The sequence below is a fragment of the Stenella coeruleoalba genome (assembly GCF_951394435.1).
Source record: "Stenella coeruleoalba genome assembly, chromosome: 3".
In the NCBI taxonomy this organism is placed as follows: domain Eukaryota; kingdom Metazoa; phylum Chordata; class Mammalia; order Artiodactyla; family Delphinidae; genus Stenella; species Stenella coeruleoalba.
Genome location: NC_137148.1, coordinates 168,108,274 through 168,129,504, shown reverse-complemented (window position 1 = coordinate 168,129,504; position 21,231 = coordinate 168,108,274). Strand labels below are relative to the sequence as shown.

The 21,231-nt window shown below is 56.7% G+C and overlaps 1 protein-coding gene across 1 annotated transcript in view; it reads right to left on the bottom strand.

Moving 5' to 3' along the window:
* FBN3 (fibrillin 3) overlaps nt 1–21,231 on the bottom strand; it is a 62,367-nt gene that overhangs the window by 38,869 nt on the left and 2,267 nt on the right. Inside the window, exons 3-26 of the mRNA XM_079918888.1 lie at nt 21,018–21,100; nt 20,325–20,423; nt 19,874–19,969; nt 19,528–19,623; nt 17,532–17,729; nt 17,296–17,421; nt 17,034–17,159; nt 14,387–14,539; nt 14,144–14,275; nt 13,422–13,766; nt 13,177–13,302; nt 9,452–9,574; nt 9,054–9,329; nt 8,718–8,771; nt 7,045–7,170; nt 6,831–6,956; nt 5,544–5,663; nt 5,292–5,429; nt 5,130–5,180; nt 4,736–4,861; nt 2,753–2,977; nt 2,449–2,574; nt 1,969–2,097; nt 812–937 (exon numbers count right to left, since the gene is read on the bottom strand). Coding sequence (XP_079775014.1) covers nt 812–937; nt 1,969–2,097; nt 2,449–2,574; nt 2,753–2,977; nt 4,736–4,861; nt 5,130–5,180; nt 5,292–5,429; nt 5,544–5,663; nt 6,831–6,956; nt 7,045–7,170; nt 8,718–8,771; nt 9,054–9,329; nt 9,452–9,574; nt 13,177–13,302; nt 13,422–13,766; nt 14,144–14,275; nt 14,387–14,539; nt 17,034–17,159; nt 17,296–17,421; nt 17,532–17,729; nt 19,528–19,623; nt 19,874–19,969; nt 20,325–20,423; nt 21,018–21,100 — 3,326 coding nt within the window. The remainder of the gene's footprint in view (nt 1–811; nt 938–1,968; nt 2,098–2,448; nt 2,575–2,752; nt 2,978–4,735; nt 4,862–5,129; nt 5,181–5,291; nt 5,430–5,543; nt 5,664–6,830; nt 6,957–7,044; nt 7,171–8,717; nt 8,772–9,053; nt 9,330–9,451; nt 9,575–13,176; nt 13,303–13,421; nt 13,767–14,143; nt 14,276–14,386; nt 14,540–17,033; nt 17,160–17,295; nt 17,422–17,531; nt 17,730–19,527; nt 19,624–19,873; nt 19,970–20,324; nt 20,424–21,017; nt 21,101–21,231) is intronic.

The window sequence follows — 21,231 nt, the reverse complement described above, 5'->3', positions numbered from 1 at the left end:
GGACCCCGAGGCACTGGGACACGTGTGCACTCCGATACATTCATGCTCCTGGCATCCACACGCCACCACAGGTGTGAGTCCACACCTCACCCTTGTACAAACACGCACCCACACCCAGATCCACGTGCCCACACACGTGCACACCCACAAGACCACGTGCACACCCACAAGACTCACCCAAAACACACCCTCAGCAGATAACACCCACACCCTGATCCATGCACCTACGTGCACACAGCTCACACACAAACACACCCTCACACCCACTCACATGCAAACACAATCACCCTCAGTAGACACACCTTCACAGCCACATGCACACTCATAAGACTCAAATACACTTCATATCCACTCATATGCAAACACACTCACCCTCGACCCACACCCACATGCACACAGCCCCGTTCACAAACACACCCACCCGTGTGCAAACACACATCCACCCCTAGACACACATTCTCTCACAAGCTCATGTAGATGCACAAACACCACATCCCCTCACATAAGAACACGCATCCTTGTGTAGACACACGCTCACAGACTCACATATAAACACCCATGCACACACTCACTCTTGTACACATTCCCAGATACACACCTGCATGCTCACACAGACACACAAATACACACTTCCTCCGCCTCACGTCATATCACACGGACACACAATGCCCTGCACCCATGCTACCTCATGCATGCGACCGCTCACATGCATAGAGACTGACACACGTGTGCACACATATACATAAGTATGTACTGAGGGAGATGCACAAACACACACTCCCATCATCTCCCTCATGCAGCCCACACTCACCCTCACAAGCAGTGCCCTGGGCCACCAGCGCATGTCCAGCGGGGCACTGGCACTCATAACTCCCATCTGTGTTGGTACAGGTGCCTCCCCGGCACAGCAGTGGGTCCCGGGCACACTCATCCACGTCTGGGCGTGTGGAGAGAGAGAGAGGAGGTGTGAGGACGCTGACCTGGCAGGGTGTGATGTGGCTTGTGGAAGCTTCTCCCCGTGCCCCTCTCCCCCAACCCTGTCACCCTGGCTGAAGCCGAAAGGGCCTGGAGTTTGGGGACTTGGGTGACCCATGGGAGTCAGACTGGGAGGGAAGCTGGAATTCTCAGAATTATCAGGGACACAGGCTGACACTCCTGGAGCTGAAGGAGGCCCTGAGAAGCGCCCCCTGGAGGACACAGAGGGAAGGCAAGGCCCAGCCCCTCCAAGCATCAGCACAGGGAGTGGGGGACCTCACCACCCACCCCCACTCTCCTCCCACTCCAGCCTCACGGGCCTCCTTCCACCCCTCAGGTGCTGTTCCCCCTCCCACCCGGCCCTCCACACAGCAGCTCCTTCTATCCTTCACGTCCACCCCAGGGCCTTTGCATGCACTGTTCTTTCTTCAAGCCGCTCTTCAGCCCCTCTTCACCTCTACTCCCACTCTCTCAGCCCCACAGAATGGGATACATCCTAGGGGTCTACGCTCCCACTGCACCATACGGCCCTTTCAAGTGCTTATGACAGTGGCTGTTTATTTTGCATTTGTCCGGAGATTTATTTTATTAAACATCTATCTCCCCATTAGGTCACGAGCTCAGAGAAAATGGCCCTCTGCTGCCGAGCTCTCTGTGGTTCCCCTGAGTAGATGCACATGAAATGTTCACTGAATGAAAAAGTGAATGAAAGGGGAAGAGGCTCCTCTGTCCCGGGCCCCCTCCTCTTCTCATGCTACGACCCCCCCCCGGGAGGCCTGCCCGAATCTTGGTTCCCAGGCTTCTCATCTGAATGCCACACCCAATGTCCAGCAGCCTACAGGGATGACGCCCACACTCGCTGTGTCCCAGCTGGATCATGGCTCCTCCCCACTCCGGCCCCCTCCACCTAAATCCATCACAGCAATGTCACCCCCATCCCTCGGCTCGGCCCCGAGACCCCCGAGCATCACCCTGCCCGGGGTGGCTGCCTACCCATGCAGTTCTTCATCATCATGAAGCCACTCTCGTAGCCATGGAAACACTCACACTCGAAGCTGCCCGGAGTGTTGACGCAGGTGCCCTGGCCGCAGAGGTCAGGGGAGATGCGGCACTCGTCAATGTCTGTGGAGAGAGTGGGCACGGGCCGGGCCTCCACATCTGCAAACACCCAGGGGTGCACAGGAGCCCCAAGCTGCTGAACCCAGGTTAACAGAGGTGCCGTGACTGCACCCCAGACGAGGGTAGGGAATTTCCTTCCAGCCTGGAGGCCCCTGGAGGCCACCTCTGCCAGCCCCTCCTTTTATAGCTGGAATCCTGAAGGCCCAGAGAGGGTGTTGAGCTGTCCTCGGTCACAGAGCAGGCAGGTAGACAGGCAGGAAAAGGCCAGTTCTTGTCTTTCAGGTGCCTCTAGTTCATGGCCCCCATCCCTGTAGGCGCCCCCCAACCGCCCAGGAGGCAGACGCGGGCACGTACCTGTGCAGTTCCTTTCCTGGGCGTCCAGGGCAAAGCCCCCAGCACAAGAGCAACGAAAGCTGCCCACGGTGTTGCGGCAGGTGCCGTGTGCACACAGCCCGGGGAAGGCTTTGCACTCGTTCACATCTGCAGCATGGGAGCACAAAATGTCACGCCGCCCCGATGTCTCTGGGTCCCCACCTCCTGAGCGTTCACCCCTCTGGCCACAGATGTTTGCTCTCTCCCAAACACACGTCCCATCTCCAGGCCTCTACCCACACTGTGCCCTCTCCCCATCCACCAGGTTCCCTAAGCCCAAACACACCTTTATAGAAGGGCTGGCCTGAGAGGAAGTCCCGGCTGGCAAAGCCCAGCCCCCGGGGACACAGGCTGGCAAACGCTGGGGACTCAGGCTCAGGGCACGCCTCGCACGCGGCCCCCCACGCGGCTCCCAAGGAGCAGCAGCAGACGTCCATCCGGTACTTGCCGGGCAGGGCGGCCCCACATTCATCCTCATCCCAATGCAAGAAGCAAAGCTCCAGGCGCACATCTGCAAGGAGGGGCAGTCACCAGTCCTGTCCCTGCTACACTGTGCCTGCCAGGACAGGCATTAGGGCCTCCTTCAGCAGCTTCTTCTGAAACTTCCTCCCCAACGGGAAGAGTGACTTCCTTATGCTGAGATTCGATATCATCCAATACTTCTTTTTTTTTTTTTTGGTAGTGCTGCGTGGCTGACCAGGAATCGAACCTGGGGCCCCCAGCAGTGAGAGCACCGAGTCCTAACCACTGGACCACCAGGGAATTCCCAACAGTTACATTTTAAAAATGATATCATCCAACAGTTACATTTGAATAATGGTATCATCCAAAACTTACACGATAATAACTTGCACTGCTAGGTGCTTGCTATGTGATGGGCACGGTTCTAAGCTCATCCATCCATTGAATCCTCAAAATAACACCAAGAGGAAAATATTATCATCATGCCCATTTTACAGGCAAGAAAACTGAGGCAGAGAAGGGTTGGGTAGCTGACCTGAGGCCAGTTAGTAAGAGGTAGAGCGGGGTTCAAACCAGACCATCTGGCTCCAGAGTGTGTGTGTTTAACCTGTAAAACTCCCTTAGAATAATCTGGGAGTGGATAAGCCTTCCTCAGCACCAGACATGAGGGTCTAAGAATGGGGCTGGTTAACTACGGCCTGGGGTGCCAGCCTCCTGTTTTTGTAAATAAAGTTTTATTGACACACAGCCACATCCATTTGTTTCTGTACTGTCTGTGGGTGTTCTTACACTACACGGCAGAGCTGAGTAGCTGCAACAGACTGTGAGGCCCCAAAAGCTGAAAACATTTGCAGAAACAGCTGGCTGATCCCTGGTCTAAGACAACTTCTCACTCTTTACAAAAGGAACATACGTTTAAGGGGGTCCATTTGAGGACGAGACCCTGTTACAGAATCTTTAGGAAAAAATAAAGATAAGCAGAAGCGCCGTGACACACAGGGATCTGTCTTAAGTTCCCGTGTACCCGGTGGCTTGGTCCAGGGCTGACCAGACTGAGCCATTTCACCCGGCCGTGAATTCAGCAATGGCTTTTTTCTCTTTACTCAGTTACTTTCTTTCCTTGCTCACCTTTTGGAATCAGCAAGAAGACCCGCTGCACACCTGAAGCTCAGTTTAGAAGGAAATCGAAGTTGAGAAGGGTCATCAGGGCCCATCTGCCTGATGTTGGCCAGGCTCCAAGGTGACCCCGAGGAGGCTACCAATGGATTGATGGGACTACAGGAGGAAAAGCTGATAGAACTCGGAGCACTACCTGCTGGCCGGCACATGCTTTTGGCCAAGAAATGTCCTGTTCGAGATGTTGATAGGGACAAAGCAAGAGGCCCTCATCGAGGGGGAAAATATCTCAGAGCCTTTGAGACTGAGGGTAAGCCATTCAGGGTGAGGGTTTGAGCCCTGGGTGCTGAGGAAGGTTCACCAGCATCACTTAGCACTCATGCTAGGGGCACCTCCTGCTCAAATCCCCCCGTGTAAACCTTACTCGCTAACAAGAAAGAATAAACGAAGGTTGCAAGTATTATTCCACGAGACTTTGCCATCTGCAATGAGCTTCCTTAGAAGGGCAGTTGAGAAGATGCATCCCCCAAAACAAATGTCTTTGGAGACACGTGGGCAGGAGGTGGGCAGTGAGCAGAGGGTCCTGGAGGAACCCCGAGATCCCACTTGTTCCTAGGAGGGGTCTCCAGCCGCCGGGAGTGGAGGCAATGAAGGGCAGGGGGCCCTGCATGGGGACCCAGCCCGCACTCACCCACGCACAGCCGGCCCGTGGCATCCAGCGTCAGGCCCTCAAGACACTCGCAGTGGAAGGAGCCAGCGGTGTTGAGGCAGCGCCCATTGGGACAGACCCCCGGGAAGACCTCACACTCGTTCACATCTGGGCAGCAGCAGACAAGGAGGAGAGGCAAGGGCTGGAGGCTCCCAGAAGCTGTTCCCCTGGGGCCTCAGGACACCACGTGGTCCTTGGGGAGGGGGAAGGGGCAGTGCCAGCCTTGGGCTGGCAGATCGCGGGGAAGACCCAGGTACCAAGGAGGGAGAATGTCTCGATCTCAAATGACTTCAGGGAGGGGCCCCAGGCAGCCCCCATGACACTCGTCCACGCGTGGCTTGGAGGGCAAACCGAAGAGGGTGGGGATGGGGGTTACCTTCGCAGCTGAGCCCCTTCACGCGGGCGAAGCCACGGGCACAGGCGGGGTCTGTGGATGGGGAGAGGAGTCACTCTCTCCACTCAAACACAGGGGATCTGTCCCCCCCCCCAGTTGTCCCGATGGCGTGGGAGCCCCCGGAGCCCCCCCTCAGGGCATTACCCATGTCACAGCGTTCGCAGGGGCTCCCCCAGGCAGCCCCGAGCGTGGCGCAGCACTCGGACCGCAGGGTGGCTCCGTGCAGGTTCGCCTCGCAGCGGCCATCCTGGACCTTTAGCCAGCAGGTGCCTTTGGTGCTGTCTGCGGGGAGGGGCTTGCTGTCTCACCTGGCGGGCCCACACCTGCACGCCGACCCGCATAGACCCAGCCTACTCCGGGGCGTCGGGGTCCCCGCTTCTCCGTGGGGCCTCTCACCTAAGCACACGGTGCCGGAGGGTCCCAGGCGGCTGCCGGGAGCGCACTCGCAGGCGTAGGAGCCGGCCAGGTTGCGGCACACGCCGTTCACACACGGATTGGACAGGCACTCGTCGATGTCTGCAGGGACGGCCCCCCCCCCCAGCCGCCCCACCCCACAGTGAGTACTGAGCTGCAGGAGGGGGAGCCCCACCTGACCAGGGGCCCCCTCCTCCCCACGGCTGCCAAAGTCCAGAGGCAGGAGGCGCAAGCGGTCAGAATACAAGGAACGGACTGCGCAGGCTCAGACGCACGTGAGTTTGCACTGAATCGTCTTGTGCACCTGCACAAGCACGCTGACGTGCAGGGTCCTGGGAGCGCACACAGGTAAAAGTGCAGAGGGATAGGCACGGTGGGGAATTGTGGCCCTCAAAGGGTCGGTCATGGCACAAGACAGGTGAGAGGCAGGAGGAAAACCCAGAGGGGATGGAGGCCTGGGTGTGGCCAGGGTGGGGGAGGGGTGTCAGCTGGAAAGAAGACAAAGGACCAGGGGAGGGCTGGGGCCAGACGAAAAGCTTGTGCGTGACTGTGTGCGTGTGCGCGCGCGCAGGCATCTGTGAGTGCCAAGGGATCTATGCGATGGGCAAGGTCATCACAACAACGTGTGTGTGGGCAATGGCGAGCATGCACACTTGAACACGTGTATGTGTCAGTGACTGCACGCGTGGGAGAGGGAGGATGGGCACGTATTCTTGTGTATAAGCGTGAGTGTGTATGAGCATGTGAGTGTACAACTGTGCAGGTATGTGAGGGTGTGTGTGACTGCACACGTAAGTGTGTGTGGCTGTGAGCCTAAGTGTGTGAAAGGGTGAAAGAACGTGGGCACACACAGATCTTTGAGAGTGTGCACGTGAGGGTGTGTGGCTGTGGGAATGTCTGTGAGTGTGAATATGGGTATGTGAGTGTGTTTTGTGTGAGTACCGGTGTGTGTGACTGAGTGATCATATGCACACATGTGTGAATGTCAGAGGGTCTGAGGGTCTGCATAAGGGTGTGCCTTTGAGGGTGTAACTGCAGCTGTGAGCATGCGTGTAAAGTGTGAGAATAAGTGTGTGAATGTGGGTATTGTGTGTGTACCTATGAGTGTGTGTAACCGTGAGACTGTGAATACATGTATGCCTTTGAGCGTGTCTGTGTGCGTGAATGCAGGTATACATGCGTCTTTGAGCATGTGTGTACCCAGAGCACGCAGCGTGCATAAGTATCTGCATGTACGTGTGCGTGGCTGTGTGCCCCGCGACCCTGTACCTTCGCAGGTCTCCGTGTCTTGCCAGAAGCTGAAGCCCTGGGGGCAGGAGCAGCTGTAGCTGCCAGGGCTGTTCCGGCACCGCCCGTTGTCACACAGGAGGCTGTTGAGTGCACACTCATCCACATCTGCAGGGTGAGGGGGGGAGAGCGGGGTGAGGGGTGTGCAGTGGGGGCGGCCCGCCCACCTGCCCGTCCACTTGCCGGGCGCGCTCACCCATGCACTCCTTGCCGGCTGCGGCTGCCTCGTAGCCCAGGTTGCAGACGCAGCGGTAGCTGCCCCGCAGGTTCTCACACATACCGTTGGCACAGACATCAGGATCGAGGGCGCACTCGTTGATGTCTGCACCAGGAGGAGGGCGTCAGCAGCTGCCCTGGCTCCCTGGAGGCTCCAGAAGCCATGTCCCCCGGGGCCAGAGCTCCAGCCTAGACCCTGCCTCCTTCCCCTTGAAACCAGGGTTTCTCAGCACTGTGGATATTTGGGGCCAGATCATCCTTTGCTGTGACGGGGGGCGTCCTGTGCATTGTAGGATGTTGAGCAGTATTCCCAGCCTTACCCAGGAGATGCCAGTAGCACCCTCCCCAATATCTGTCCAGACATTGCCAAATGGCCCCTCGGGAGGGGGGACAAAACTGTCCCCAGTTTGGAACTCACGGAACAGATGTTTATACGGCAGCGACATAATTTTGCAAAAAAAAGTGCAATCATAATCACTACCATTATAGGATGTTTACTATTTTGTGCCAAGCGTATTAGCTCATTTGATCCTCACAACATCCCTGAAATGGGTCTTACCGTTATCTCCACTGTACAGACAAGGAGGCACAGAGACGCTAGGTAACTTGCCTGAGGTTATTCAATCAATAAATAGTAGGGCCAGGATTCGAACCCACGCATCTGGCTCCAGAATCTGTCCCTTTAACTGACAGGGGGGTGGGGGAGGGGCGGACATCTGTCCTGCCCTGATGGCCTAGCAGTGGATGGGAAATCTTTATTTCTTGCTCAGGCAGAAAGGCTGTTTCAGGAAGGGATGGTGTCACAGGTTGGAGTCCTAACCCCCAGGATCTCAGCATGTGACTTTATTTGGAGACAAGGACTTTACAGAGGTGATCCAGTTAAAACGAGTTCATTAGGGTGGACCCGCAATCCATTCCAATACGACTGTATCCTTATAAAAGGGGGAAATTTGGGCACAGACACACAAGGAGAACCCCATGTCAAGAGGAAGGCAGAGAAGTAATTCCCTGGTGGTCTAGTGGTTAGGACTCTGCATTTTCACTGCCGAGGGCACGGGTTCAATCCCTGCTCGGGGAACTAAGATCCCGCAAGCTGCACGGCGTGAAAAAAAAAAGATGAAGACAGAGGGCGTAGGGATGAATTAGGAGTTTGGGAATAGCATACACAATACTATATATAAAACAGATAACCAACAAGGACTACGGTATAGCACAGGGAACTCAATATTTTTAATAACCTATAAGGGAAAAGAATCCGAAAAAGAATAGATATGTATGTATCTACGTATGTATCTACTAGATACGTATGTATCACTTTGCTGTACACCTGAAACTAACGCAACATTGTAAACTTAAAAAAAAAAAAAAAAGATGAACGCAGAGATCGGGGTGATGCTTCTGCCAGCTGAGGATTTAAGAGTGAAGTGCTAGAAGCTGTGGGAGAGTCACGGGACAGACTCTCCCTCACAGCCCCGGAAAGAGCCATCCCTGCTCACACCTTGATCTCGGACTTTTAGCCTCTCCAGAGCCGTGGGAGAATAAACGTCTGTTGTTGAAGCCTCCCAGCCTGTGGTACTTTGTTACGGCAGCCCCAGCGACATGACAGTGCCCAACCACGACCCCACCCCTCTGTCCCAGCACTGCCCCGCTCACCTCTGCCATCCGTGGTGATGCCAGGACCGCTGCTGCACAGGGCCTGGAACTCGGCTGCAGTGGCGGAAGCAGAGCGAGAGGGGTCAGTGGCCATTGCCGAACCCAAACCACGCCCAAGACGTGGCCCCTTGGAGATGAGCGAGGGTCTGGGACTAAGATGCCCCCCCCCAATGGGAAGAGCAACTTCCTTCCGTGTCTTCTTGGGGAGAGAAATCCCCACCCCCCCACCCCATAGGAGCCAAGCCGCCCCCCCACTGTCCCCTCCTGCCCCCTGGGTGATCAACTAGAAGCAAGAACTAAAGGAAAGCGGGTGGACGTGGGGCAGCCGACCCTCACCGGAGTTCTTGGCAGGACACAGCTGGCAGGGCTCCCCAAACCCGTGGTCGGGGCTCGCACAGCAGCACTCGGATTTGGTGACGGCACCGGGGAAGGGGCGGGCACAAGAGCCCTTGTTGAGCGTCCCGTAGCACGTGCTACGCACGTGGGTGTCCACGCACACGCGGCCATCAGCGCCCACCGCGAGCCCCCCCAGGCAGTGGCAGCGGAAGGAGCCCTCGGTGTTGGTACAGTGGCCGTTCATACAGATGCCCGGTGTCTGGCATTCGTCGATGTCTGCGGGGGGCCGTGGGCGACTGCGGCAGGTCCCAGTCCCCCGCCACCCGCCCTTGCCGCCTCCCCTCACCTCTTCCTCCCCAATCCCCATCACTCCCCTGTGGTCCAGCCTCCAGCCTCACCCACGCAGTGGCGGCCACCGGGCGCCAGCAGGAAGCCGGGTTTGCAGAGGCACGAGAAGCTGCCGTCCTCGTTCAGGCACACTCCGTTGGCACACATGGTGGTGGTGGCACACTCGTTGTGGTCTGGGGACACCGGGAGAGGCTGGTTCCCAGCAGGGTCCCAGCAGTCACCCCTCTTTGGGCCAGCCCTGCCTGGTAGACCAGCCCCGCCCCCTCACTTTTCCAGGGGCCCTTCCCAGGGCAGTTCGAGCCTGACAGGACGAAATGTGACTGTCGGGGACTATGACGGCTTGGATATAGTGAACTGCTGGAGTGTGAACTCCCCTGGGGCAAGACTGGGGCCACTAGCTCGAGTCTGCATCTTCCATCCTGGCACACCGTAGCTGCTCCACAAATAGTTGCTCAAAGTCCAATACGTGAGGTGTGGTGGTGACACAACATTGCACTAAATACCACCAACTGTTCCTTTAAAAAGGGTAGGGGGCTTCCCTGGTGGCGCAGTGGTTAAGAATCTGCCTGCCAATGCAGGGGACATGGGTTCAAGCCCTGGTCCGGGAAGATCCCACATTGGAGCAACTAAGCCCGTGCACCACAACTGCGGAGCCTGTGCTCTAAAGCTCGCGAGCCACAACTACTGAGCCCGCATGCCACAACTACTGGAGCCTGCGCGCCTACAGCCCATGCTCCGCAACAAGAGAAGCCACCGCAATGAGAAGCCTGCACACGGCAGCGAAGAGTAGCCCTGCTCACCGCAAGTAGAGAAAGCCTGCTCACAGCAACGAAGACCCAACACAGCCAAAAATAAATAAAATTTTTAAAAAAAAGGGTAGGAATGGAGCTGATACACACTACTGTACATAAAATAAACAACGAGGTCCTACTGTATAGCCCAGGGAACTATATATTCAATATCTTGTAATAAACTATAATGGAAAAGAAAAAAAGGGTTAAATGGTAAATTGTACACTATGTATATTGTGCCACGATTTTTAAAAATGCAAAAAAGAATTGCATACATGAGATGGTTGTTGCACGACCTTGGAAATATCCTAAGTGCCACCAAACTGTTCACTTAAAAATGCTACGTTCACTTTCCTGCAGAAAAAAATTGAATAAATGTGGGTGCACAACATTGGGAACTACTAAATAAATGCCACTGAATTTTTCACTTTTAAATAGTTAAATTTATCTTGCGTGAATCTCACTTGAATTTAAAAAGAAAAGGGCAAAAACCGTCAGCTGAGAAGAAAACAGTCTAATTTAAAGGAAGGCGGTGGGTGCAGAAATGATTTGTTTACCAAAGTATCAGTTTTTGTTTGTTTGTTTGTTTGTTTTTTGCGGTATGCGGGCCTCTCACTGTTGTGGCCTTTCCCATTGCGGAGCACAGGCTCCGGACGCGCAGGCTCAGCGGCCATGGCTCACGGGCCCAGCCGCTCCGCGGCATGTGGGATCTTCCCGGACCGGGGCACGAACCCGTGTCCCCTGCATCGGCAGGCGGACTCTCAACCACTGCGCCACCAGGGAAGCCCCCAAAGTATCAGTTTTGAACAATAAAGGACTGTACCAAAAGGAAGGAAGGAAAGAAGGGAGGGAGGGAGGGAAGGAAAGGAAAGAAGAAATGAAGAAAAGGTCCACACCAAAACTTGTACATGAACATTCATAGCAGCTTTATCCACAACAGCAAAGAGGGGAAACAACCCGAATAGCCATTAACTGATGACGTATAAACAAAATGTGGTCCTACTCGTATAATGGAATGTCATCTGACAATAAAAAGGAATGACGTTCTGACAACTGCTACAACACGGGTGGACCTTGAAAACATGATGCTCGGTGAAAGAAGCCAGTCACAAAAGGCCACGGAGTACGTGATTCCATTTATACAAAACGCCCCGAGCAGGCAAATCCATGGAGACGGAAAGTTGATTAGCCTAGTGCCGAGGGCTGGGGGGGAAGAGAGAGGATTCTGGAATGACGGCTAATGGAGAGGAGGTGATAAAGAGGTTCTAAACTTAGATTGTGGTCATGCTTGTACTAAAAGCCATTGAAGTGGACACTTTAAATGGCCACTCGTATGGTATGGAATGATATATCAATAAAGATGCTAAGAAGGTTTTTTAAAAAATGAAAGAGGGCTTCCCTTGGTGGCGCAGTGGTTGAGAATCTGCCTGCTAATGCAGGGGACACGGGTTCGAACCCTGGTCTGGGAAGATCCCACATGCTGCGGAGCAACTAGATCCGTGAGCCACAACTACTGAGCCTGTGCGTCTGGAGCCTGTGCTCCGCAACAAGAGAGGCCGCGATAGTGAGAGGCCCGCGCACCGCGATGAAGAGTGGCCCCCCGCTTGCCACAACTAGAGAAAGCCCTCGCACAGAAACGAAGACCCAACACAGCCAAAAAGTTAATTAATTAATTAATTATTTTAAAAAAAAGAAAGAATGCACAGGGAACTATACTCAATACTTTATAATAACCCACAAAGGAAAAGAATCCGAAAACGAATAGATACATGTATAACTGAATCACTTTGCTGTACACCTGAAACTAACACAACATTGTAAATCAACTATACTTCAACTACAAAAAATAAATTAAAAAAATAAAATTTATATGTACCAAGAAAAACACTGATTAAGGATTTCAACTCTTACTGGTTACAGACTAGGCAGAGATCTGAAGGAAATATTAAAGACTTGACAGTAGGGCTTCCCTGGTGGCGCAGTGGTTAAGAATCCGCCTACCAACGCAGGTGACACGGGTTCGAGCCCTGGTCCGGGAAGTTCCCACATGCCTCAGAGCAACTAGCCCGTGCACCACAACTACTGAGCCTGGGCTCTAGAGCACACAAGCCGCAACTACTGAGCCCACGCGCCACAGCTACTGAAGCCTGTGCGCCTAGAGCCCATGCTCCGCAACAAGAGAAGCCACCACAATGAGAAGCCTGTGCACTGCAACGAAGACCCAAAGCAGCCAAAAATTAAAAAAAAAAAAAGAAAGACGATGGTAAAATTATAAAACAATGAATTAATCAAAATTACTTTCAGTAGGTGATATCTAACTAATAAAAAACAATGCAAATAAAAATTATAATGATTTATGCACAGACATAAATTACTATACCTAAAGTTAATGCTAAGAAAATAGCTAATTTAATAATCAACTTTCTAAACGTATCTAAAAATCAACAGAAAGTAAATGCTCTGCAAAAAAAAAAAGAATGAAAGGAAGAAAATCCTTCCTGATGAGGGAAGACTACAAGGCAGGTCCCCTCAGAGAGGGTGACAGAAAAGAATAAAGGGAGTCCCCGGTGGCCCCTACAAGCTGTGGGGAGCTTGGGTGGCACCCTCATACCCCACAGGGAGCCTGAGATCGGGGCGCTCTCCACGGTCCTGACCCACCTCTCTCGGAGGCCAGACTCTCTCGAGGACAGGTGAGGGGCCATGAGTCAGGGGCAGAGGCAGACGCAGACAGCTGATGGCATGGTCTTACCCCAAAGGCCCCTTCCTGGGATTCAGGGTATGAATTCAGGAAGGAGAGAATGAAGGAGTGAGTAGGGGCTGGATAGACCACAAGGAGGATCTCAGATGGGCTGGTTCGGCTCAGAAAGGGGAGCAGAGGACCCACCGTGAGGAGGGAGGTGGGTGATGCAGCACGAGTGGCAAGACGCAGAAGGCAGCTACTGGGGCCCAGAAGCCGCTTCCCCACCCGCTCACCCTCAACTCACCCACACAGTTCTTGCCATCGGGGCCGAGCTCGAAGCCTGCATTGCAGACACACTGGAAGCTGCCTGCTGTGTTGACGCAGCGGCCGTGGTGGCAGAGGCCACTGCTGGCGATACACTCGTCCATGTCTGGTGGGGAGGCAGGCGGGCAGTCAGCAGGCGTCCTCCTGGCCCCCAGGCTCTAATTCAGATGCAGGTTCCATCAGTCAGGCTCCCGGTCACCCCCACTGTCCGATGGACGGCCATACCCACGCACTCCTGCTTGGTGAGCGTCGCCTGAAAGCCCTCCCAGCACCGGCAGTGGTAGGAGCCGGGGGTGTTGACGCAGTCTCCGTGGTGGCAGGGGCTGCTGGCACACTCATCCACGTCTGCAGGCAGAGGACCCTGAGCCCCAGCCCGCCAGGGCGCTCCCCCGCCCCCAGCCCACCCCTGCCCCAGCCGCTGCTCACCGATGCACTCGCCCCGAACGTCCTGGGTGTAGCCCACGTTACACTCGCAGCGGTAGCTGGAAGAGGTGGGCAGGCAGCGGCCATTGAGACACAGGTTGGTGAAGTGTCGGCAGATGTCAATGGTCTGGTTCAGCGTGGCTGTGCCTGTGAGTAGGGCCGACGTGGGGCACCCGAGCATGTGCTGGCCCCCTGGGTCTGGACCTCACCTCCGGGTTCAGACACCCACTCAAGAAGCTGGAACCCTACCCCTACGGCCTGGTTCTCCCACTTCAGCCGAGTCCTGCCCCACCTCCACCCTGGCTGAGACCCCCAGCCCCCCACGCCAGCCCTAGACCCTCACCCAAAACCCAAACCCTGACCTGGAGGCCTGGATCCCCAATCTACCCCCAGCCCCAGACCACTGTCAGTACTTTCATCCCTACTGCCCAGGCCAGGACCCACACTCCAAAGCCCTGACTCTCTGTCTCTGAGGCCTGGACCCCCTTCCCCCAAGGGAGGAGTCTTGGATCCCAAGTCCTCACCAATGTTGGTGTCACCAAGGCCCAGGCTGGGAACCCCACGCCCACTGGATCCGAAGCCAGGGAGGCCGGGGAAGGGGCCTGGGTAGGAGGGCAGCAGCGGGAGCCCCAGGGCACACAGTCGCTGGAACTCATCTGCAAGGAGGCGGGGTTGGAGGCCAAGCCTTCGGTTGTGACCCGGGATCCCAACCCGCAGGCCAAGCTCTGGGGGCAGAGGAAGGTGGGAGGTGGCCCCAGGCCACTCACCAGAGCCCCGCGGCGGACACAGCTCAGGGGCCGGGCCAACTGCCCAGCACCTGCCCGTATCACAGCAGCACTGCCTATGCGTATAGTGGCCCGCGAGGTCTCCGGCACAGCGGCCCACGATCAGCGCCGAGAAGCAGGTGCCGGCACGGTGGTCTGCAAGGGGGTGGGGGGTCGGGAGGATCCGTTACCAGACTTCAAACCGCAGCTCTACCAGCACCATCTGCAGGACAGACCTCCTTGCCTCTCCGTGCCTCAGTTTCTCCATCCATGGGTAGGAGATGGCTCAGAACACCCACCTCACCTCGGTAGAGTGTTGCAGAGTGCACCGTATCCGGCACTCTGGCCAATCCTCACCGAGTGAGGATCTTATTACCAAGATTTCCAAATTACCCCAGGGAGGGAGACTTAGGCTCACGCTGAGCAAAAGTGTCCCAACATCTAAAGCTGGCATTGTTAGGAAGCTCCCTGTCACTGTGGGTATCCAACCACACTGAGTAAGACCCCTGGTTCAGGGGGTTGCCCCGGTGAGAAGTCATGCTGGGCGCTCAAGCAGAGATGCTGGGATCTGTATCTGTGTGTCCCCCGCCTACCAGCCCTGGGCATTCTGGGGAAACCTAAGAGGCTGTGAATTTGAGGAGGGGCTGGGGAAGCAGACTGGTGGACTGATGGCTGCAACTCTTGGAGAGACTGAGGCAGAGACTCCCCAGGTATGAAAACCACAGACGCTTCCACTGTGCCCTCGAGCCTGATGGCGTTACACGGTGATCATATTTCTCAAGCTCTGACTCTAAAAGAGCATATTTTTAGGTTTGAAAACCCACAAATGTTGGCCAGTGGCCCACAGCGGAAAAACCCCTCCCACCAGCCGGGAGGGCCCTTGCAGCTGTCCCTGAGCTGCCCGAGGCGGAGAAAACAGCAAGCTTTTCCACCTCCCCAGCCATACCCCGTGCACCTGGCGGGAGGGTAGGGGGGTGGTCCCCAGGTGCATGTGTGGGAGTCGAGGCTCTGCACTCAGCCCCATCCCTGGCCCACGAACAGGACTGGGCCTGCCCAGGCGAGGAGAGGTCAACAGACTTGTTCAAGGTCACACAGCTGCTGGAGAGCTAGGCGGGATGAAAACCCAAATCCCTGAACCCCAGGGGACCTGACCAAGCAGCTGCTTCCCAAGTAGGGAAGACGAGACAAAATGTAAGAATTTTGACAAAAATGATGCTGTCTTTGCTTATTAAGCACCTACTGTGATCGGGCCCTGCTAAGCAGTCACAGACCCAACTTCCCTGCTCCCCTGTCTTTGTGAATGTGTATTGAGTGCCCCCTACATCCAGCCCTGGGCAAATCTCTTCATAAATTGTTATTTAATCCTCCCCATGTGGTTTAGAACAGCCATTATCTCTGTTTCACAGATGAGGCAGCTGAGGCCCAGAGACGTTAAGTCACTCGCCCAAGGTCACGGAGTATGCAAGCAGCTTAAGTAGCAGTTGGAACTCAGGACTGAATTCCAAGCCCATGTTCAGAGGACACCTGACCTTGGTTCAAATCTAGGCTCTGCTCTTTAGTGGTTGGGAAATGCGCTACAGTCCAGGGGACGTGCCCAGAGGTAGCCTCCCTGCCAGCCAAGATAGCCCCCGGAGGCGGAGGAATAAATAGGTCTGGCGCTGGCCATGGTACACTGGCAGAACTCCAGACACAATATTCCCTGTCCTGGCTGGTAGAGACCCAGCCTGAGATGTCCGAGTGGTGCTGGAGACCTGCCAAGCCCACCCCACCTCCCCAAGCCAAGACGCTATCCATGCCCCACCGCAAGTGTTCCTGGCCAGCCCTGTTGGCCACTGGCAACCTGTGAAGTCTAATGACCAGCTCATCAAGACAGCAGGACAGGGAGTGAGAGCCCAAGGATCCTCCCGCCCCAGCCAGGAGGGTGAGCCTCCAGGGGGAGGCACAGCCCTGACGACCCCACCCTGGCTGGGGGCAGGGAGCGGGGTGGTCTGGGGAGCTGGGGTGTGGGTAGCTCTCTCTTCTGGACTTGTGGATTTGGCTTAAGCAAATCTCCCCTCTCTGGGCCTCAGTTTATCTCAAACACAGTGTGGGGGAAGACGGGGTACTTTTAAAAAGTCTTTGGGAGCGTAAAGAGGGATACAGGGAGGGGGCCAGAGAGGCTAATGGGCAGAAGAGCGTAGAGACGGAGGCCAGATAACCAGATGGGCGTCAAGATGGGGGCATAGAGGTGGGGGCTAGAGGGGCATAGAGGTGGGGGCTAGAGGGACAGAGGGGCATAGAGGCGGGGGCTAGAGGGGCACAGCGGCGGGAGCCAGAAAGGGAAGAAAGGCAACCAGTGAGCTAGAAGGGCATAGAGTCCGAGGGGCAGAGGGGCACAGCCAAGACACCGAGACAGGGGACCAGAGAGCTGAAGGGCATAGAGATGGGGGCTAGAGGGCTTCTCAGACTGGGGTCCAGAGAGCACAAAGGCCAATGGGTAGGGAACCAGAATTAACGAGGGGATGGAAACTGGGGTCCGAAAAAGACAGAAGGGCATAGAAATAGAAGGACTAGAGGAGCCCGAGGGCCAGAGGGTTGCAGAGATAGATAAGCAGAGGGTCTGTCTCCTACCTGCCCTCTGCCCCTCCAGCCCCCCTGGGCCCTGGCTCACCCAGGCAACGGGTACCGTCCAGGCTGCTGGCATAACCACGGGGACAGGTGCACACGTAGCTCCCGACTGTGTTGGTGCAGTCGCCCCCGGAGCAGAGGCCTGGCACGCTGATACACTCATCCACATCTATGCAGATACATGTCCGGTTAGAGTCCAGCCCCCCAGCAGCCTTACCCCACCTCCACCTCCTCCTCCTTGAAGGGAGCCTGAGCCGCCCAGAGCGGAGAGAAGGTCCCAGCTTGAACCTCTCCCCGTCGCCCACCTTCACACTTGGCGCTGTTCTCACTGAGCTGGTGTCCAGCTGGGCAGCGGCACTCAAAGGAACCCACAGAGTTAACACAGCTGCCCCCCTGGCACAGGCCTGGGATAGCCTGGCACTCATCCACGTCTGCAAGGGGATGAGAGGCACGTCAGAGGGAGAAAGCAAGGCTGCTGAGGGCTCCCACTCAGCCCTGGCTCCCAGGACCTCGGTCCTCACGCACTGGGCCCCCCACTCACCTTGGCAGGCCCCCGTGTGTATATTGGGGATGAAGCCCCGGCGGCAGGGGTGTGGCTGAGCAGAGCAGAGCTCACATGGGAAGCCCCAGGCCCGGCCCACAGTGGCACAGCAGAGCGCCTTGGTGCAGACGAGGCCTGTCAGCTGGTGCTGGCACCCCTCCAGGCCCACTCGACCAAAGCAGGGCCCTGTCCGGTAGTCTGCAGGGCAGATGGATGTGGGCAGCTGGCCTCAGCCTGCCCCCACCCCATAGTCTTCTGCATTTCCATCCCAGCAAGCCCAACTCAGGCCTCTACCTCTCTCGCCTGGACCACGGCGGTAGCCACCTTCCCAGCCTCCCTATACCAACACACCAGGTTTTTTTCCTGACCACAAGCCTTTACTCATACTGTTCCCCTTCCTTACCTGATGAACTCCTATTCACCCTTCAAAACCCTTTCTCTCCAAAGCATTCTCCAACCAACCTCCAAGAGAGGCCAGGACCTCCAAGCTTACAAAACCCAGGGCATGTCTGGAGACCCCCACCACTCCCCCAGGCCCACCCTCCCTTCAAGCCCGGGCAGGGACCCATGGAGGCCCCGCTAGAGAGCCTCTCTCATCCTTGAGCACACATCTGGCTCTGCCAAATCTCCCAGACCCAGCATCCGCCCAAATGCTCTGAACCCACAACTCTGCATCCCTGACACCCCCTCCCCACCCAGCTGAAGGTGGTCTCATTGGCCCCCCCACCGCCGTGCACGGGCCCAGATGTGACTTCCTGGCTCCATCCTCCAGATGGCTCCAATCAAGGGGCTGGCACTGGACCAAGGGAAGCCCCTTCCAGAAGGAGACGCCAAAGCCAGCCCCCAGGCCTGTATGAAGGAGGGGAGACCCGCGACAGTCCTGACTTCCTAAAGCAAAACACAGCCCCCAGAATCTCACCTCAGTCATCCAGGACCCTGGAACCCCACTCACTCCTGCCTAGGCACCCAACCCTGCCTCTCTCTGGGGCCCCCACCCCCGCTCCAGGCCTCTCCTCTCCCACCCTCTCCACTAACCTTCATTTTCCCTCAGCCATCCCGACTGCTCCCCAAGTCGGCCCGAATTCCAACTCTGTTTTCTCGCCAAATCCCGCTTCCAAACGCTCACTCTCAAACCCAGGTAACCCCCAGCCCCTCCAGCTTCTGATTCATGGCTATACTCTCTCCAACCCGGCTTCGGCCACAGATGGGCCTCCATCCCCAGCAGCACCCTTCACACTGGGGTGAGTCCCAGGGTCCTGCCCATTTTTGCCTTCCCGGGCTCCTTGGACACACAGGGCACTCTGATGGCTCCTACAGCTACAAAACTCGCCAGCCTGGGCATCCCCAACGCCACCTGCTTTTGTTCACTTTCTCATTCTCAGCTGCCCATGGTCTCCATTTCTCTGGTGGACCCTTAAATCGCCCTCCCTTTTCTTCCCCAAGAACCTCAACTATCCTCTGGGCTTCAGCCCCGTGGATGGGGCAGCCCCAGGCCTGGCTGTCCAGCTGCCTCCTGGGTGACCCACGGGCTCCTTGGCCAACACTGAGTCTCAGGGTCTTCCCCCTCCCTACCCCCGGCTGCACCATCTTCCCTCCCGTTTTCAGAGCAGACCTGGGATTTGTCCCTGCTTCCATCCCTCCCCTTGCCCCCCCCACCCCCCAACATCCAACTTCTCACAAAACATTGTTCTTTCCACCGTGTTTGTCTTGGTTACAGCCTCCCAACAGGTGACCTCCACCCACCTCAGCCCGTGGGATCATTTCAACAGTGAGGATGAAACATGAGGGGGCGTGTCCATCTCATGAACTCCGACTTATCCCTTCTACAGGAAGCCCTCTGTGACTCCCTTCCCTGGAGCACAGTGTCTCTGCCCTTCACAGCAGCAGGGACAGCAGGAAGGAGGTCAGCTGGACCCTCCCAGGGCCTGGCCACGTCTCAGGGGCTGCCAGGAAGCCCTCCTCCCCCCAAACCCCTGCCCCGCGCTCAGCTTGGTACCTTTCTCACACTGAGGCCCCATGAAGCCGTACACACAGGCACAGCGGTTCGGCCCGATGCAGCGGCCCCCGTTGTGGCAGCCGTGGTCACAGACGGCTGTGGAGGAAGTTGGGGGGGGTGTGTGGCCTGAGGTCCCCCAGCAGCAGAGGGGAGCTGGGGCCCCGGGCGGGCCCTCCTTCACGCAGGAATCCCCATAATCCGGCCCAGACCAAGAGATAAGATTGTGACAATGAGTGTGTCCCCTCCAATCCCGGTCCCAGAGGAGTGACCCGTGGGCGGTGGGCGGGTGGCAGCGGAGACCTGACCTCTGGGGTCCCAAGCCCAGGTGTGCGCGACGGGTACTCACGTTGCCCACACACGGTGCCCGTGTAGCCCCTCTGGCACAGGCAGGACTCCCCTCGGCAGCTGCCCCCATTCATGCAGCTCACACTGCACCCCGACCCTGCGGGCGGGGAAGAGGGACACACAGGAAGGCCCCGAGATGCATGCACAAGGCGCCGGGACCAGGTGCGCCCAGCCTGGCTCTGGTCCCTCAGCAAAACCCGCCTGGGCTCCCGGAAGCTTCGGGAAGCCTCTCACCTTCTCTTCCCACCCCTAGGGGGTCACTTGCTTTCTTTATTTTTTTTTAAGCTTATAATTTTTTTTTTTCATTTTTTACTTTTTTTTTTTTTGACCTCGCCACGCGGCATGCAGGATCTTCCCCGACCAGGGATCGAACCCAGGCTCCCTGCGTTGGGAGCGCAGAGTCTTACCCACTGGACCGCCAGGGAAGTCCTGGGGGGTCACTTCCTGCTCACCTCGGCTCATCCCGCAGCTGGGGGCCAGCTTCCCATCAGCACAGGCGCACAGGTTGGGTCGGGAGCAGAAGCCCTCGCCGCAGGCGTGCCTACAGACCGCTGGAGAGTAACAGGTGACGGTCAAGGCCAGGACCCGAATCCTCCGCCATCCCCACCCCATGGGTGCCCCGGGGGCCGAGGCTCTGCTGGAGCCATTGGGAGACAGAGGTGCTCTTTGGGCCAGAAACGCTGAGTAGTAAGGACAGAAGCTGGAGGTGCTGGGGCACTGGCTGTACTGTTGGGGAGGAGGCGAGGGGGCATCTCCTGGAAGCAGAGTCGGATTCTAGACACATTAGAATGGGGTGCGTGTGGGAGTGGGGAAACAGAGAGATTGAGAGACACACACACACACAGAGAAAAAGACAGACACAGAGAGCCAGAGACTCAGAGAGAGACCAAGACAGAAGGAGACAGAGACTGAGACAGACGGACGGACCAACAAGCAGACAGACACAGGGAAGTTGTACGACAAAGAAACACGGGCGGGTGGCCTGGGAGCCTGCAGACAGAAGCAGGGGCCATTCCTGTGGCTTAGCCAGACGTCCCAGGCCAAGTCCACTTTTAAACAAGGCTGGACTTGCTGGCCGTAAGTAAGAGAACTGCCCCAGTGTCCCCTGCCTGCACCCCCCACCTCCAGAAGGGACCGACACTCACGCACAACACACTGGTTCCCACCAGGCAGCGTCCTCCAGCCGGGGCAGCAGTAGGCATGAAATCGGGAGCCACACACATTCGGCCTTCAGGAGAGCAGGCATGGCTGGTGAGCCCCTGCCCAGCTGGACATCCCCTGGGCCTCACCCCCCGCACCTAGCAGAACAGCCCAGCCCAGCCCACACCCCAGGGGCTTCTCGGCATCCCGGGTACCACA